Source organism: Eschrichtius robustus, chromosome 4 (assembly GCF_028021215.1).
Source record: "Eschrichtius robustus isolate mEscRob2 chromosome 4, mEscRob2.pri, whole genome shotgun sequence".
Classification (NCBI taxonomy): domain Eukaryota; kingdom Metazoa; phylum Chordata; class Mammalia; order Artiodactyla; family Eschrichtiidae; genus Eschrichtius; species Eschrichtius robustus.
Genome location: NC_090827.1, coordinates 54,389,038 through 54,406,311, shown reverse-complemented (window position 1 = coordinate 54,406,311; position 17,274 = coordinate 54,389,038). Strand labels below are relative to the sequence as shown.

General features: G+C 37.7%; 1 protein-coding gene across 1 annotated transcript in view; it reads left to right on the top strand.

Annotated features, from left to right (window-relative positions):
- Positions 1 to 579: 579 nt before the first annotated feature.
- LOC137763661 (uncharacterized) overlaps positions 580 to 17,274 on the top strand; it is a 30,800-nt gene continuing 14,105 nt past the window's right edge. The window contains exons 1-5 of the mRNA XM_068542113.1: positions 580 to 710; positions 5,575 to 5,645; positions 8,667 to 8,763; positions 10,378 to 10,479; positions 16,954 to 17,112. Of these exons, the coding sequence (XP_068398214.1) occupies positions 633 to 710; positions 5,575 to 5,645; positions 8,667 to 8,763; positions 10,378 to 10,479; positions 16,954 to 17,112 (507 nt within the window). The 5' untranslated portion in view covers positions 580 to 632. The remainder of the gene's footprint in view (positions 711 to 5,574; positions 5,646 to 8,666; positions 8,764 to 10,377; positions 10,480 to 16,953; positions 17,113 to 17,274) is intronic.

The window sequence follows — 17,274 nt, the reverse complement described above, 5'->3', positions numbered from 1 at the left end:
CCCACCCTCTAGATCGGACAGTGACTTTGAAAGCTTTGCTCCCTCTCCCAGGGAGAATTAGCTGCCTCCACTCCAGCTTGTGCGATTAGTTTATCTTTCAATCATAGCGCACACCTATCACTTGAGATTGGCACTTGTCTACATGTGCCTCTGCGACCACTACTAGAACATGAACTCCTAAAAGTCAGGGTCTGGAACCTATCTTTTTGCATACCTGTTAGGCCAAGCACTTAGGGAGCGCACAGTGGGAGTTCAACAAGTACTTGCTGAATTCATGAATGAATCGCATTTTAAATCAAGGTCTATATTTTACATGTCCTAGATTGCGAATGAATCCTACGTAGGTAAACACTGTGAAGTAACTGGCTCATAAATGATTTTAAGGATGACCACGAAGAAAGGCTTCACTTTCCCAAAGCCAGTTTTTCCAGAGACTTCGCCAGGTCTCATCACAGTTTCAGCCCAGGCAAGGGAGGGCCCCCGCCTCCCTCCCCCTTCCCTGCCAATCAATCAATCGCTCCTCGCGCCTGCGCAGACACCGCCCCTCCCGGAGCCACGCCCCAGTCAGCGCCCCGAGACTGTCGCGGGCGGTTAGGTCCGGCGGGAACCTGTACTTCACTAGCTCGCCCACTATGACGATCACCTACAGCTGCATTGCAAATGGCCGAGCCGTGCTAGCGGAGCTGGCCCTAACCGGCGGCTCTTATCAGGTACCCCTGGGTCGTCACCTCGGCCTTGGCAGGTTCCGCTTTTCGAGGGTGGCGCCCACTGCACCCGCGCCTCAGGACGGAGCGCCGAGGGGCTGCCCGGAGCGGGCTGTTGAGGCGTGAGGCCCCGCCCCCGCGTACGGCCTAGCCTGCGAGATGGTGAATCCCTGGCGGGAGCCTCTCGCGCTCCCGGCCGGCCGAGCCGCAAGTGCGCCGCCCAGGGGTTAGGGTTGGTGCTGCACGCGACATACTTGTGATTTGCGGTCCCGTTTAATTCCGGAGACCCTTAAAGATTTTCTCTCCCCCGCGGAGGAATGGCCTGGAGTTCAACACACATTTATTGAACGTGTTTTAGTTGCAAAATCCCGGAGTAAAGGTGTAGGGGATGCAACAATGAAGAGAAGACGGCGCCTGGAGTTGTCCCTTGATGAGCACATTGTCCTTTTATACCCAAGGGCTGCATTCGTTCTCCTCCAGTGTAAAAAGTATTTCAACGGCGGGAGATGGAGATTGCTCCTGTAGCACTCAGGATGGGTGACTGCTTGCCAACCACAGAGGAGGTGCTTGGCTTAAAAGTATTACAAGAGTGAGCGCTAGCCTGCCACAGGAAAGGGGAATGGGGACTCCATGCAGAGGGAACAGAATGGCGTGTCTGGGGGAACCGCGAGAACCTCAGTGTGGCTAGAGCACAGGATCACAGTATATAGGAGCTACAGCTGAGGTCAGAAGAGTGGACAGAGAATAGTTAATAAAAGGTCCTATATTCAGTTTGTTCTCTTATCCGAGGGAAACCAGGGAGCGGTTAAAGATTTATAAATGGAGGAATAGCAAGATCTGATCCATTTTCTGGAAATTTTGGTCTGGTTACAATACAGAAGGGGGATTGGAGGGAAGAGAACCAGTTTGGATGGTGGTGTTACAGTTTATCTAGGCGATCTAAAGGCCTGAGCTAAGACAGTGACAGTGAAGAAGGAGAGGAGTGGGCAGATCCTAAAGAGACTTAGCAAACTAATCCTCAGGAGTTAATGACTGGTTGGATATGTAGGATAGGGGACAGGGCCATGCCTAGGATGATTCTCAGTTTTCTTTTTTTTTTTAATCTTTTTTTTCCCCAGCTTTATTGAGATATAATTGGCACATAACATTTTGTAAGTTTAAGGTGTACAATGTGAAGATTTGTCAAATTTTTTTCTTAGGTGGCATTAAACAAGATAGAAACTACAGATGGAGGAGCAGGATTCTGGGGGAAGAAGTCAGAGGAAATGCAAGGGCGGAAAGTACAATTTGGGACAGGTTGAATTTTGTTGCCGGTTGGAAATAGCCAGTCTACTTGTGTGTTTATTCCTCCACCTTATTCCCAAAAGATTTAAGTCATTAAAAGTTCCAATAGGTAGCAGTCAGAGGGTCAGGGCTAACAGTTAAAGATGGTAGAAGTGGGTAAGATTGCCCAAGTGAGAAGAAAGGAGTACCAAAAGGCAGAACACTGTTAAGAATAGAATAGAGAGGCTGGTCACCAAATGAGAGCAGTGGTATTCTGAAAGCTGAGAGAAGAAAATTACAAGAATGTCTCATGACCCAAAGAAGTTGAACAAGATCCAAGAGGTGTTCATTGGACTGACAATTAGGAAATGGTAAGTGATCCTGCTGTTAGTGGTAGAGGTAGAGGCAGAAGCCAGACGGCTTTAGGCCAAGTGAATGGGAGACCAGGAAGTAGAGAGAGTGAAGTTAGACTGTTCTTTCAAGAATTTAGAAAGGGAATGAGAGAGGGTGAAAGCTAGAAGAAGTATGGTCCAGCAAAGGGCCTCATTTTTTAATACAGGGAAAACATATAGGCTAATGGAGAGAAGAAGTTGAAGATATAAGAGGCAGTGATTATCGGTTAGCGCAAGACCTGAAGGAGCACAAAGGGATGGAATCCAATGTGGCAGTAGAGATGTGAGCCTTGGTTTAGAGGAATGCTGTCTTTCTCTTGGGGAAAGGAGGGGGTGTGGATATAGACATGGAATTTAGTCTCCTTCTGAGGCTCTCCTCTGTGCCAGTCCCTTGAATGCCATGTTCTTCAGGGTTCTAACTTTAGTCCTCTTTTAACTTGACACATTTGTTCACACCAATGGACACCTTTATTTTGATCACTGCCAAATCTGCTTCCAAGGTAATCTCTCTCCACGAATAGATTGCCTAATAGAAGAAGTTCAAGCATATCATGTCCAGCACTAAATTAATTCTTTCCCAGCGGATTCCTCCTCGTGTATTTCTAATCTTGCCGCATAGCTCTACTAAGCCATTCAAGCTGGAAACTGGGAGTCATCTTTCATTTTTCCCTCTTCTGCACCCTCAAATGTGTTCTTTGCCACCAGGTTTTATCAGTTCCATCTCCTGAGTATATCTTGAATCCATCTCCTTGTTTCTGAACCACATCTTCATCAAGGCCCTTATTACTTCTCACCAGGGTTATTGAAGATGCCTCCTAACTCATCTCCCAGACCTCAGCCTTGTCCGTCTCAAAACCAGCCTCCACACTGCTGCTCAGAGGATTGTTCCTAAAAGCAAATATGATCCTGTCACTCCCCTGCTTAAAATCATTGGGTGGCACCTGATTACTTCCATTGTAAAGTTCATAGTCCTTAGCCTGGCATTCACAGCCCTCCCTGGTAAGGCTTTTCCATGATTACCTCCTTCTCTTCCCCAGCTGTCCCTGTGCTTCAGCCATCCTGAACTTCACGCTGCTCTCCAGTCTCACCAAGGTCTCCCTTCCAATCTCCTGTTCCCTCTCCCCCGAACCCACTTGTCTCCATTTTTTAGCAGTGTCGCCTCTTCTGTGCTTTGAGATGTTTCTCAATTCCTCCTTGAAGGCTTCTCTATGCCCAGGCTAATTTACATCCCTTTACCAAACTACTTGCCAGGTTGAACTGGAATCTTCTTTTACTTATCTGTCTCTGCCATCGGACTCCTTCCGATGAAACAGGGACTGTTTTCATCTCTGTCCTTACAGTGGACAATGCCTGGACATAGTATGTTCTCAATAACTACATCATTAATTATGAAGGGAGAGAGTCAGAAAGTTGAAGGAGTTTATAAGCCCATTGGCCTCTCATTATGAAGCATGCAGGGAGGTAAGAAAGTGGAAGGTGGTGGAGCAGTATGCAGTTGGGGGACAGGATTAAAGGTCTGGAATGACTGCTGTGTGGAAGGCTGACCAGGGAGAAGGAGCTTTAAGGCACAGTTCTATCATATCTTCCTTCAGTGCTAAATATTAATGTCACAAATATTTTATACTCATTAGAAAATATTAGTACCTACCAAAGCTTAATCATGAAATCAAATGGAACTGGACAGGACTGTAGAGATCATCTTACCCAATCCTTTCATTCTTCACACAAGGAAACAGACCCAGACAAGTCATTTTCTTAGGTTGTGCAGCACTTCAACTCCAGAAATGGCACTACAGTCCAGTGTGTCGATTATTTTACTGCCTCATGTTGCCATTTGCTTTGTTTCACATTTTTCTATGATTTCATAGTTTATATACTGTAAAAGAGACACTTTGGGAAGGCTAGGGGAATATGTTCCAGTGATGAGAATAGAGTAACTGAAAGATTATGTATTCTCTTAATTCCCTTAATGTTTCTTAGGAAATCCTTTCCTAGAGAATATTGCCTGGATTTTTCTGGTAATACCAAGAATTTCAAGTTTTACTCTCTACCATTAATAACAAGCTTTTCTCTCCCAAAAAGTTTTTATTTCAAGTGTCATTTTTTGAAAATGAAAAGTTAATCAGGAGTTTGGCTAGTCAAGTCTTCTTAGGTAACTTTCAGGTTCCTTTCACACTTCTAAAGTCAATTAATGGGATTCCGTATAATTAACTGTATTTAAGGTATTCTGGATAATCATAATACCTTGCAAATTTTCTCCCAAAGAATGAGCCTTATAAGAAACAAGTAGGGACTTCCCTGGTGGTGCAGTGGTTAAGAATCCTCCTGCCAATGCAGGGGACACGGGTTCAATCCCTGGTCCGGGAAGATCCCACATGCCACGGAGCAGCTAAGCCCATGTGCCACAACTGCTGAGCCTGTGCTCTAGAGCCTGCAAGCCACAACTACTGAGCCCGTGTGCCTGGAGCCCGCACGCCGCAACTACTGAAGCCCACGCGCTGTAGGGCCCGCGTGCTGCAACTACTAAGCCTGTGTGCTGCAACTACTGAAGCCTGCATGCCTAGAGCCCATGCTCTGCAACAAGAGAAGCCACCGCAACAAGAAGCCCACGCACCACAACGAAGAGTAACCTCCCACTCGCCGCAACTAGAGAAAGCCCGCGCGCAGCAACGAAGACCCAACGCAGCCAAACAAAAAAAAGAAGAAATAAGTAGAAGGGATCTTAGCAATTATTTGTTTAATAGAAAGATGTCAGTGAATAATAATGAGTAAAATTTTTATCTTAATTAAAAAAAAGATAGAAGACTGCATAGGTTATTCAGAGACTAAAAGCTGAATACTTTTAATCCATTAACATTTTATGTATAGCTTCGTAGAAGTCACTGAAAAGATATTTGATTAGATAGTCAAATATCTTCCCAGTCAAATTAATAATGTGCTGTGAAAAGGACTAATTAGTGCAACTTATATTTGCACACATATATATATACACAAAGTATATGTATATTTATGTAATTTTAATATTTTCCTTCATATTCATATGAACATTTCTTGATAACTTGCCTCTTACCATGCATTATGAATAACCACCCATTAGTTCTCCTAGTGAACAGTAGTTCCTTAATAAACTAAACAGAACATTGGTAAATTAAGCAGATGAGTAATGAAAGACACTACAATCTTCTAAAAAGTAAATGCTGACAATTTATTTTTAGGAAGCAGCGGCAACAGTGCTTAAACTAGTGCTTCTTAGAGCTGAACCAAAGACCATAATTCAAATGGGGAGGTAAGGTATATTCTAATAAAAGTCTATTTTTTAATCATTACCAGCTGATAATTACAATGATAATGACATGGGGAAAAATATTTCTTATACAGACTCTTGACTGAACCTTCAGAAAGGAGAACTTCTATATGTAAAAGTATAAAATCATGAATGGGAATGATGAACATTGAATTCAAGATAGTGGTTACCTCTGCAAAAGAGAAGGGAGGAGAAGTTGAGGAAGGGTATACAGGGGACATTAATTGTATCTGTAACACTTTGACTGAATGGTAGGTCTACAAGTGTTCTTGTTATCTTATTCTCCATACCTTTTTAGTTATCCCCAAAATATTTCATTAATAAAAAAGGAAACTTCCACTTGAAAATATCTTTAATAACATCACTCTACTTTCCTTGGGACATCACATGGTATGGCTTAAACCATGTAATGTTCCAAGTAAACATTTTGCTAGTAAAACAGGTGGGGAATAAGAGAGCTTCTATTATTTTTAGACTCATCATTGTTTTTTTAAGAGGAGGTTTGTTTTAACCTTTATATTGTAAAATAAAACAAAATACAAAAGCCACATCAAGCAAATGTATAGTTCTATGAAGTTTCTCAAAGGACCTCCCCCAACCAACTGCAACTACCATCTAAGCCAAAAAAATAGAACGCTGCCAGGTATCCCCAAAACTCCCTACCACGTATCCTGCCCCATTCACAGTTTCCTCCCTCCCCCCCAAATCAACCACCATTCCAAATTCTGTAGCAGTCACTTATCCTGTTTCTTCATTGCCTCAGCACCTAAATAAGCATCCTCAGGCACGAGAGCCCAATCCTGCCCATTTTTTAATTTGGTGTCTTTTAAGTCTCTTTAATCCACATATTCCCCCTCCACCCCTTTCCTTTCCTTACAATTTATTGTTGAAGAACCTATAGAGTTTCCCTCAGTCTGGTTTTGCTGATTGCATATTCAAAATGCAGTTCACCATGGTCCAAGCAGCTGGATCCAGTGGCCTAATCCCTTTGGCAAGACTGTAGGTGTTTTTTCATCAGACGGTATATAATACCTGCTTATATCTCCTTTTGGCATGCTAGTAGCCATTGATATTCATTGCCTACACCCTAGAGCCATTAATTTATTGGGGGTTGCATAATGGTGATATTCTAGTTTTGTTTTCACTTATTAGCTGGAATGATTTCAAAAAGAGATTCTTTCCTCCTCTACTCTTGGCTTACCTATATTGAACATTCTAATTTGAATCTTTTGAGGACCTCTTCCCTGAACTCCAGACTTGTATATCCAACTGCTCATTCCACATATCTGTTGGATGTCTGATGGGCATCTCAAACTTCTGTCCAAAGCCAAGCCTCCTCCTGCAGTCTTCCACATTATCACCTTTCCAGTTCCTCAGGCCTAAAACCTTTGTGATCCTTGACTTCTGTCTCTTTTACTTCCAAACCCAGCCCATCAGCAAATCCTGTTGTCTTTACCTTCCAAATATATTCAGAATCTGACCACCTCTGCCACCATCTCTTGCTTGGGTTACTTGATATAAAGTTAAGTTCTTGTTTTTTATTATTCTGTTTTTGATTTTTAAGGATTGCACTCTTTAAAGTTTGATTTAATAACATTTTATAATTATGTAAAACATTTATATGGCTCCAAAGTCAAATCTGCAAAATGAGTTTCCTTCACAAAGTCTAATTTTCATTGCTTTCTTCACATTACTCTCTCTCCCTCTATGTAGGTAACCATTTTGAATAAGTTCTTAGTTTATCATTTTCCTTTTCTTTTTTTTCTATAAGAGACACATACATATATTTGTACTTCCGTTATGTTAGGAAATGAGACTGATACATAATTGCAGTACATCATACACACTTTTCTCCGTCTTGCATTTGTCAGTTAACAATATATCCTAGTCATCAGGTATTCAAGATTTTTAATATTTAAGGATGGTTTCTGAGTGTTACCAATAACACACTAAGCATAAATTTAAAGTCACATCCAGTATCAATTTAGATCACATATATAAGTTTTGGAGAGATGACAGAATTAGCAACTCTTTTCCTGTGAAGACTCCTCCCTATTTAAAAATAAAAATATTTTCCTAGTGGATATTATGCATGTCAATTAATATCATCATTAAAAATATTCGTAGCATATTGTATTCATGATATGATATCAAGGATTTATATTGAAGGGGCACATATCTTAAATTTTCTGCCCCTAGGATTATCTTTTCTACCTATTTTTGAGATTCCTCATTCTCATATCTATCCAGTTTAGCATTTGAACAGGTCTGTTGCCGGTTAACCATTTGGATATAGGGTGCTCAAAAATGACTAGATTAAAGCCTAGGCACCAAGCAACTATTCTGGTTGCCATATTCCTAAATTTTCTGGATTGTTGGGTAGTAAAGATGGAGGCACTTTCCAAGAGTCTTCTAGCCTCCTAATAAGTGAGTCTGAGAAGGCACAAAAGGTCTAGAAGTTGGAGTGGTCAGGAAAAGCTACACTTTGGATTACTATAGGGGAGTTTAATTCCCCCTCCCAGACTCATCCTGTTCTCTAGAATATTTGTCTTGGGAATTTACAACTTTCAAATTCTAATCTATCATAATAGAAAGCCAAGAAGTGCCAAAATTAAATATGTCTACCTAAAAATATAAGGATAGTAAAAATCAGTGAACATAGCATTTTCTCTTTGATCAGAATCTAGGTTCAGTCTTGGAATGAGAGTGACTTCCATCAAAGGCATGTGAAATATACATATATATGATTAGATTATTAGAATTTTCTCTATTGTAATTTATTTTTATTGATGCAATTTTAAATGCATACTCACATTTTAGAGAGTTTTTATTTAACGTAGTTTAATTTTTCAAATGTATGAAAGATTTCTAATTCTGATTATAAATAAAGTTATCTACTTTTTTTTATACTATTAATGAGAGCTTGAAAACGAAATTAAATTCTCTGTATCAGTACTTAATTTCTTTAATATTATCATGTAACTGAATGTATTCTTTTCAAAGCTTTGTCTACCATACTCTCTTTATTGATGGAATCACTTACCTATGTGCCTCAGACAATGCCTTAGATACTGTAACACCATCTGCATTTCTTAAAAATGTAAGTAATTTCTTTTACTGCTTTGACTTTTTCAGTTATTGAAATTATGAGGTCTGTTTTATAGTTTATTGGTAATAATGTCCCTAACCAAAAGCAGATCTGTCTATATAGCAGAGCCATTAATGACCTTCAGAGATTTCTTACCTTCATCCCTCATCTGTCTTCTGCTTCTACAATTCCCCTAACTCTAAAGCAAGATCTACAAAGATGATTAACCCAGATCATCTTTGGAATCTCTCATATTTATTTTGTTCTTTAAAAATAAGAAAAATTGAGCTTTACTAATATTTAATATACCTTCTCAATAGCATATATATTTAATTTTCAAATAATTATAGATAAGACACTTCTGGCAGAAAATATGAATCAATTATGAGTTAAATGAAAAAAAAATTTTTTAAATCAAGATATACTACCTTTAGAGAACGTTTTACCTGAAAGTTGCCAACAAATATGAAATATGATAGAGTACTTATGTGTATGTACTTACATAGATACATGAGATTTTATAAATTTCTTAAAGGCTAATTAACCTCCTCAATAGATATCATCTACTGCTGACTATCACCCAGTGTCTAACTTCCAACTAGAATAAGACTGTGAAAGGCAGTCTCAGAGACAGACTAGGGCTAAACCATTATTCTGGTAATTTTATGATCCAAATATATGTTTTTTTCTTATTTTAAAAAGTAAATAATACTAATCTTCAATTTTATTCACAAATATATAATTTAGGAAACATACTTTAACAAAAAATATTAATGGAAAAATCGGTCAGCTGTACTATAGCTATTAATAATTATTCTCCAGTCACATTCATGAATTATGCATATATTTCATTTGTTTAGTGTGCCAACTTGTTTTAACACAACTCAAACTGTAACCATATATAGAATCAAGGATTATAAGGCCTAATATTGTAATTCACTCTACATTTAAGCCTAGACAATTGTTAGCATCTACATGATAAACAATGTTAGCCATTTAACTGACTATACTCTATAATTTTTTTTTTCCCTCTCTGCCATTATGGAAAAACATCCCAACTTTTTCAACTTTCCAAAACCAGATGACACAAAATTACTAACTGCATGATTTTTACCACTACTTTTGGGTTGATACAACATTAAGTACAAACAGTTGTCAGAATTCCTTCTTAAAGCTTTGAAATATCATATAACAACCCTATAGGGTTTGGACGATAGTCTCATGACATTTAGTTGGGATTGTTTTGTTATCATTGAATGGATTTTGAGGGTAAGGGCAGGAGGGGAAAATGAAAAGCACTTACTTAGAGAATATCAGTGACTCCTATCCTTCCTTGTCTGCCAGAGGTGAACATCTGCGAGTCCCCTCAAGTCTTCAGAAATACCAATACCAAAGAATCAAGGTAGCACCTGCAATCTCACGATACGAGATATGAGATACGAGCACAGTTTTCATTAATACTGCATCTTTAAAATAGAAAAGATAACCTGCCACCAAAAATCTAGAACTGTTCTGGTTTCTTTTGTTGCAAGTTTCTGCCAGACTTTGCTTCAAATAAACACTTGCTATGTAATTCTCCAGTTGAAATTATCTATATAATTTAAATATTTCCATTAATTTCCTCAGGTTAGTGAGACTTTTCTGAGAAATCCTTTGATGTCACAAGAACATTTTTCTCCGTCAAATGCAGTTGCTACAGATTTTCAACAAGTATTAGGAAAGTATATGGTATGTAACCTCCAAGTGTGGTCCTAAACATTGTCAGTATTACATCTGACAAATCAGTTAGGAATTATGAGTTAAGAGCTGTTAAGGTGAATGAGAACTAAGAACTTCTATCTCTATATAATGATAAGGAATGATATCCATGAAATATTGATAAGTGAATAAAGCAAGACAGAGAAAATATATATGGTATACTGTTATTTACTTACCATCCTTATATGCAACCATTTAAGAAAGAGGGAATAAATACAAATATGTTTGCTTATAGCAAAAAAAAAGGGGGCATGGGGGGGACAAAGGAAGGATAAACCAAAAACATTTCAGTGGTTGCCTGTGTATGGATGGGGGCAGGAATAGAAACTAGACCCCTCTGAATGAAACTTGTCTTGCAAATTCGACTTGGGACCGTGTAAATAGTTTACACAATTTTAAAAATTATAATAATCATAATCATTGTGTAAATATTTTACACAAATATTAAATTAAATATTTTAAAGGTAGTCCCTCAGCAGAAATTAACATTGTAAATCAACTATACTTCAATAAATTTTTTTTAAAAGAGTAGTCCCTATTAAGTGAAATAAGACAGTCACAAGAGGACAAATACTGTGTGATTCCACTTATATGAGATACATAGAGTGGTCAGATTTATAGAAACAGAAAGTAGAAAGGTGGTTGCCAGAGCCTGGGTGGAAGGGAGGAGGAGGAGTTATTGTTTAATGGGTACAGAGTTTCAGTTTGGGAAAATAAAAAGGTTCTGGAGATAGATGGTGGTGATATACTTAATGTGAACATACTTAATGCCACTGAACTATACAGCTAAAAATGATTAAAATTGTACATTTTATGATATGTATGTTTTACCATAATAAAAGTACAGTTGCTGTACAATATAAGTTACGGGTGTACAATACAGTGATTCACAATTTTTAAAGGTTATACTCCATTTATAGTTATTATAAAATATTGGCTATATTCCCTATGTTTTACAATATATCCTTGTAGCTTATTTTTTTCCTAATAGTTTGTACCTCTTAATCCCCTACACCTACCTCACCCCTCTCCCCTTTCCTGACCCCACTGGTAACCACTAGTTTGTTCTCGATATCTGTCAGTCTGCTTCTTTTTTGTTATATGCCTTAGTTTGTTGTATTTATTAAATTCCACATATAAGTGATATCATACAGGATATGTCTTTCTCTGTCTGACTTATTTCACTTAGCATAATGCCCTCCAAGTCCATCCATGCTGCTGCAAATGGCAATATTTCATTGTTTTTTACAACTGGGTAGTATTCCATTGTATATATGTATACCACATCTTCTTTTTGTTTTGTTTTTTTGTTTTTACCACATCTTCTTAATCCATTCACCTGTTGATGGACACTTAGGTTGCTTCCATATCTTGGCTATTGTAAATAGTGCTGCTATGAACATTGGGGTGCATGTATCTTTTCAAATTAGTGTTTTTGGGTTTTTTTCGGATATATACCAGGGAGTAGAATTGCTGGGTCATATGGTAGTTCTATTTTTAGTTTCTTGAGAAAGCTCCATACTGTTTTCCACAGTGGTTGTACCAAATTACATTCCCATCATCAGTGTATAAGGGACAAACCAAATATTTGATGATACTAAGGAATTATTTTAGATGTGATCATGATGTCGTGGTTTTGTTTTTAAGAAAAACAAGGCCATATCTTTTAGAGATACAGACTGAAGCATTTACAGATTAAAATAATAGACTGTCTAGGATTTGCTTTAAAATAATACATTTGGGGAAGGAGTAATCAGTAGTAGTATAGATGAAATAAGATTGTCCATGTGTTGATAACTGCTGAAAGTAGGTGATGGGTATGCTAAACAATTCACTCTGCTTCTGTATATGTTTGAACTTTTCCATAATAAAATATTTTAAGTATACCTGCATTAGTTTTCTATTTATGGTAACAAATTTGTATGGTAACAAATTACCACAAATCAGCAGCCTAAAACAACACACATTTATTATCTCACAGTTTTTATGAGTCAGGAATCAAGGCATGGTTTAACTGGGTTTTCTGCTCAGGGTCTCACAAGGCTGCAGTGAGTGTGTCAGCCAGACTATGTTCTCATCTGGAAACTCTGGGGAAGAATCTGCTTCCAGCCTCATTCAGATTGTTGCAGAATTTATCTCCTAAGAACTGTGCGAGGGTTGCAGCTTTTTGCTGGCTGTTGGCTGGAGGACACCCTCGGTCCTAAAGACTGATAGCAGTTCTTTGCCACAAGGGCGTCCTCAGCATAGCTGCTTGCTTTTTCAAGGCCAGCAGAGGAATCTCTCACTCCAGTCTGCTAAATATTATATAATATGATGTACTCACAGGAGTGACATCCATCCCCTTTGCTTCCATTCGTTAGGGGCAGATCACACTGAAGGGGAGGGAATTTTATAAAGATGTGACTCAGTGGGGGTCCCCATAGGGTGAGTCCACCACAATGCCTGAAGAAATAACTAAGGATAGATATATTAAATTTTTATATTCTCTTATGGAGAATTCTGCAATACTCAACACAGCTAAAATATATAATTAACATAGCTCCCTGAAAACCATGCGAAAATATGCACATTTTAAGCAGTTAACACATCTGACATCAAAGAAATTTGTTTAACATGTATAAACTAACCTGGTGAGCTTCAAATCTGTAGAAAATTTTATAAAAGGTGTTGACTTTTTTATACTATAATTAGCAAAGTGCACACAGCAAAAAAAAAGTAGTTTTGAGAGAGTTTTAAATATATATATAAATGTACCAAATGCCATTGAATGGACTATGAATACATTATCTTAACAAAACTTAGATGAGTCTCTTAATCTTAAAAGATTAAGCATTTTTTCAAAGGAGAGAAAAAGAGAAATGGAATAAAAAGAAAAATCAAAGATTCACCATTTATCTTAACTTGATTATGTCTTTTTTTAATTAATTTTTATTGGAGTGTAGTTGCTTTACAGTGTTGTGTTAGTTTCTGCTGTACAGCAAAGTGAGTCAGTTATACATATACATATATCCACTCTTTTTTGGATTTCCTTCCCATTTAGGTCACCACAGAGCACTGAGTAGAGTTCCCTGTGCTATATCTTAACTTGATTATGTCTTAATAAAAAAATTTTAACCCATGAGCCGTAGAGGCATCCACTAAACATTTCTTAACACAAGCCACCAAAACCTTATTTCCAAATAAGGTCACATTCACAAGTATCCAGAATTAGGACTTCAAAGAATCTTTTTGGGAGGACACAGTTCAACTAGGAATTCCCTCTTTTCTACATCCAACTAGTGAACTCCTCACAGAACATCAATTGTAAGTTGCATGGTCCAGTGACCAAGATCAGAGTTCTGTTTAAGGTGGATTTGATCACTTGCTAAAGAGCAGGGGATTTTAATATCATTTTTATATTTAAAAAATAATGCTCATTAGTAAAGTGAGATAATACAAAAGTATATAAAGTGAAATATAAATATCTCCTACAATCTCAATCAAACCCCCCTGAGGCGAACACTCTGAACAGTTTGGTGTGTAAGCTTCCAGAATTTTATATATATATATAAATTCACAAAACTGGGATCATTAGTACAATAGGTAAAGGCTTAATCTCTAGAGCTTCTTAGTCTGAATCGTTGTTTTGCCTGTAGCTGTGTAACATTGGGCAATATATTAACTTCTCTCAGTCTGAGTTTTCTTATTTAGAAAATAAAAGATGAAAAGAGTAGTACTTTATATAATGGTTTGGGAATTAAATGAACTAATACTTGTGAAGTGCTTAAAACAGTGCCTGGCACATACTAAGTGCTTGATAAGTTATTATTTAATACTCTTCTGCAGCTGCAGCTTACTTTTTAAATATAACACTATATCTTAGAGATCATTTTTTATTGAAGTATAGTTGATTTACAATGCCGTGTTAGTTTCAGGTGTACAGCACAGTGATTCAGTTATATATATATTCTCTTTCAGATTCTTTTCCCTTAAAGGTTATTACAAAGTATTGAGTACTTTGAGTATCATTGAATATAGTTGACTGTAGTTCCCTGTGCTATACAGTAGGTCTTTGTTGATTATCTATTTTATAAGTAGTAGTGTATATATCCCAAACTCTTAATTTATCCCTCCCCACACTGTCCCCCTTGGTAACCATAAGTTTGTTTTCTATGTCTGTGAGTCTCTTTCTGTTTTGCAAATGAGTTCATTTGTGTCTTTTTTTTTTTTTAGATTGCACATATAAGCAATATCATATGATATTTGTCTTTGTCTGGCTTACTTCACTTAGTATGGTAATCTCTAGATCTATCCATGTTGCTGCAAATGGCATTATTTCATTCTTTTTTATGGCTGAGTAATATTCCATTGTATATATATACCACATCTTCTTTATCCATTCCTCTGTCGATGGACATTTAGGTTGCTTCCATGTCTTGGCTATTGTAAATAGTGCTGCAGTAAACATTGGGGTGCATGTATCTTTTCAAATTACGGTTTTCTCCAGATGTAGAGGTCATTTTTAATATGGATAGAGTGGAAGACAAAAATAGCAACAAAGAACAAGAGCAATGAATAGAAAATGGTAACAAATATGGTAGATATTAATCCAACTATATCAATAATCACTTTAAAAGTTAATGGTCTAGGACTTCCCTGGTGGTGCACTGGTTAAGAATCTGCCTGCCAATGCAGGGGACACAGTTCAAGCCCTGGTCCAGGAGGATCCCACATGCCATGGAGCAACTAAGGCCATGTGCCACAACTACTGAGCCTGCACTCTAGAGCCCACGAGCCACAACTACTGAGCCCACGTGCTGCAGCTACTGAAGTCCGCGCGCCTAGAGCCCGTGCTCCGCAACAAAGAGAAGCCACCGCAATGAGAAGGCCGCGCACCGCAACAAAGAGTAGCCCCTGCTCGCCGCAACTAGAGGAAGCCTGCACGCAGCAACGAAGACCCAACTCAGCCAAAAATAAATAAATTAATTAATTAATTAATTAATTAAAATTAAATTTAAAAGTTAATGGTCTAAATACACCAATTAAAAGACAGAGATTGTCAAACTGGATCAAGAAGCTGTCATGAGAATGAGAAGACAAGCCACAGACTGGGAGAAAATATTTGCAAAAGGCAAATCTGATAAAGGACTGTAACCCAAAATATACAAAGTACTCTTAAAACTCAACAATAAGAAAACAAACAACCCAATTTTTAAAATGGGCCAAATATTTGAATAGATACCTCACCAAAGAAGATATACAGATGGCAAATAAGCATGTGAAAAGGCTCAACATCGTATGTCATTAGGGAATTGCAAATTATAGCAACAATGAAATACCCCTAACACACCTCTTAGAATGGCCAAAATTCAAAACACTGACAACACCAAATGCTGGCAAGGATGTGGAGCAATAGGAACTCTTATTCACTGCTGATGGGAATGCAAAATGGTATAGTCACTTTGGAAGACAATTTGGCAGTTACTTACAAAACTAAAATACTCTTACCATATGATCCAGCAATAGTGCTCCTCGGTATTTACCCAAAGGAGTTGAAAATTATATCCACACAAAACCCTGTATATGGATATTACAGCAGCTTTATCCATAATTGCAAAGACATGGCAGCAATCAAGATGTCTTTCCATAGGTGAATGGATAAATAAACTACAGTACATCCAAACAATGGACTATTATTCAGCACTAAAAAGAAATGAGCTATTAAACCATGAACGGACATGGAGGAAACTTAAATGCATATTGCTAAGTGAAAGAAGCCAATCTGAAAACACTGCATACTGTATGACTCTAACTATATGATATTCTGGAAAAGACAAAACTATGGAGACAGTAAAAAGACCAGTTTTTGCGAGGGCTTAGGGGAAAAGGGAGTATGAATAGGTGGAGCACAGAGGATTTTACGGGCAGTGAAACTGTTCTGTATGATACTGTAATGATGAATACATGTCATTAGACATTTGTCAAAATCCACTGAATGTACAATATTAACAGTGAACCCTAATGGAAACTATGGACTTTGGATGATAATGATGCATCAATATAGGGTCATCCATTGTGACAAATGGACCACTCAAGCACAGGATGTTGATAGTGAGGGTGGCCGTGCATGTATGGGAGGTAAGGGGCATGCAGGAACTCTGTAATTTCCACTCAATTTTACCATGAACCTAAAACTGCTCTTTTAAAAAGTCTATTCAAATAAATACACAATTTAAATTCTTTAAAAATCCACTGCTGATTGAATACATTGATATATTCCCTCTCCCGCCACCCCCCATTTTTTTCTGCAAGATTATGGTAGGACAATTTGAGGCTTAGTTGATTCCTTATGCTGAAATACAAGTGAGATATGCCTTTGACACCTTTGTTCTGATTTGTACAATATATTACAATAGATCTCATTTATAGAAAATAAAATGTATATTATATTTCACTTCTATGTAGATGAAATACAATAAAAATCAAGAGGACAGCTTGATATCCGCACTGAAGAGTCAAGTAACTGATGTAAAAAATGTTATGACCCAAAGTATCGATAAAATTTTGGAAAGAGAAGAAAGATTGAATATCTTCACTGATAGAACAGATGATCTGCAAACAACTGTGAGTGTTACACAGCTGTCTTAATACCCAAACAATGCTCTAAGTCGTAGGATCATTGCCCTTGAGACAAACTGCCAAAAGCAAAAACATACTGGGACACTTGGTGAGATAATCCTATGTCACCAAACTATGGCTTTATCAAAAATTATTGAAATGCAACTA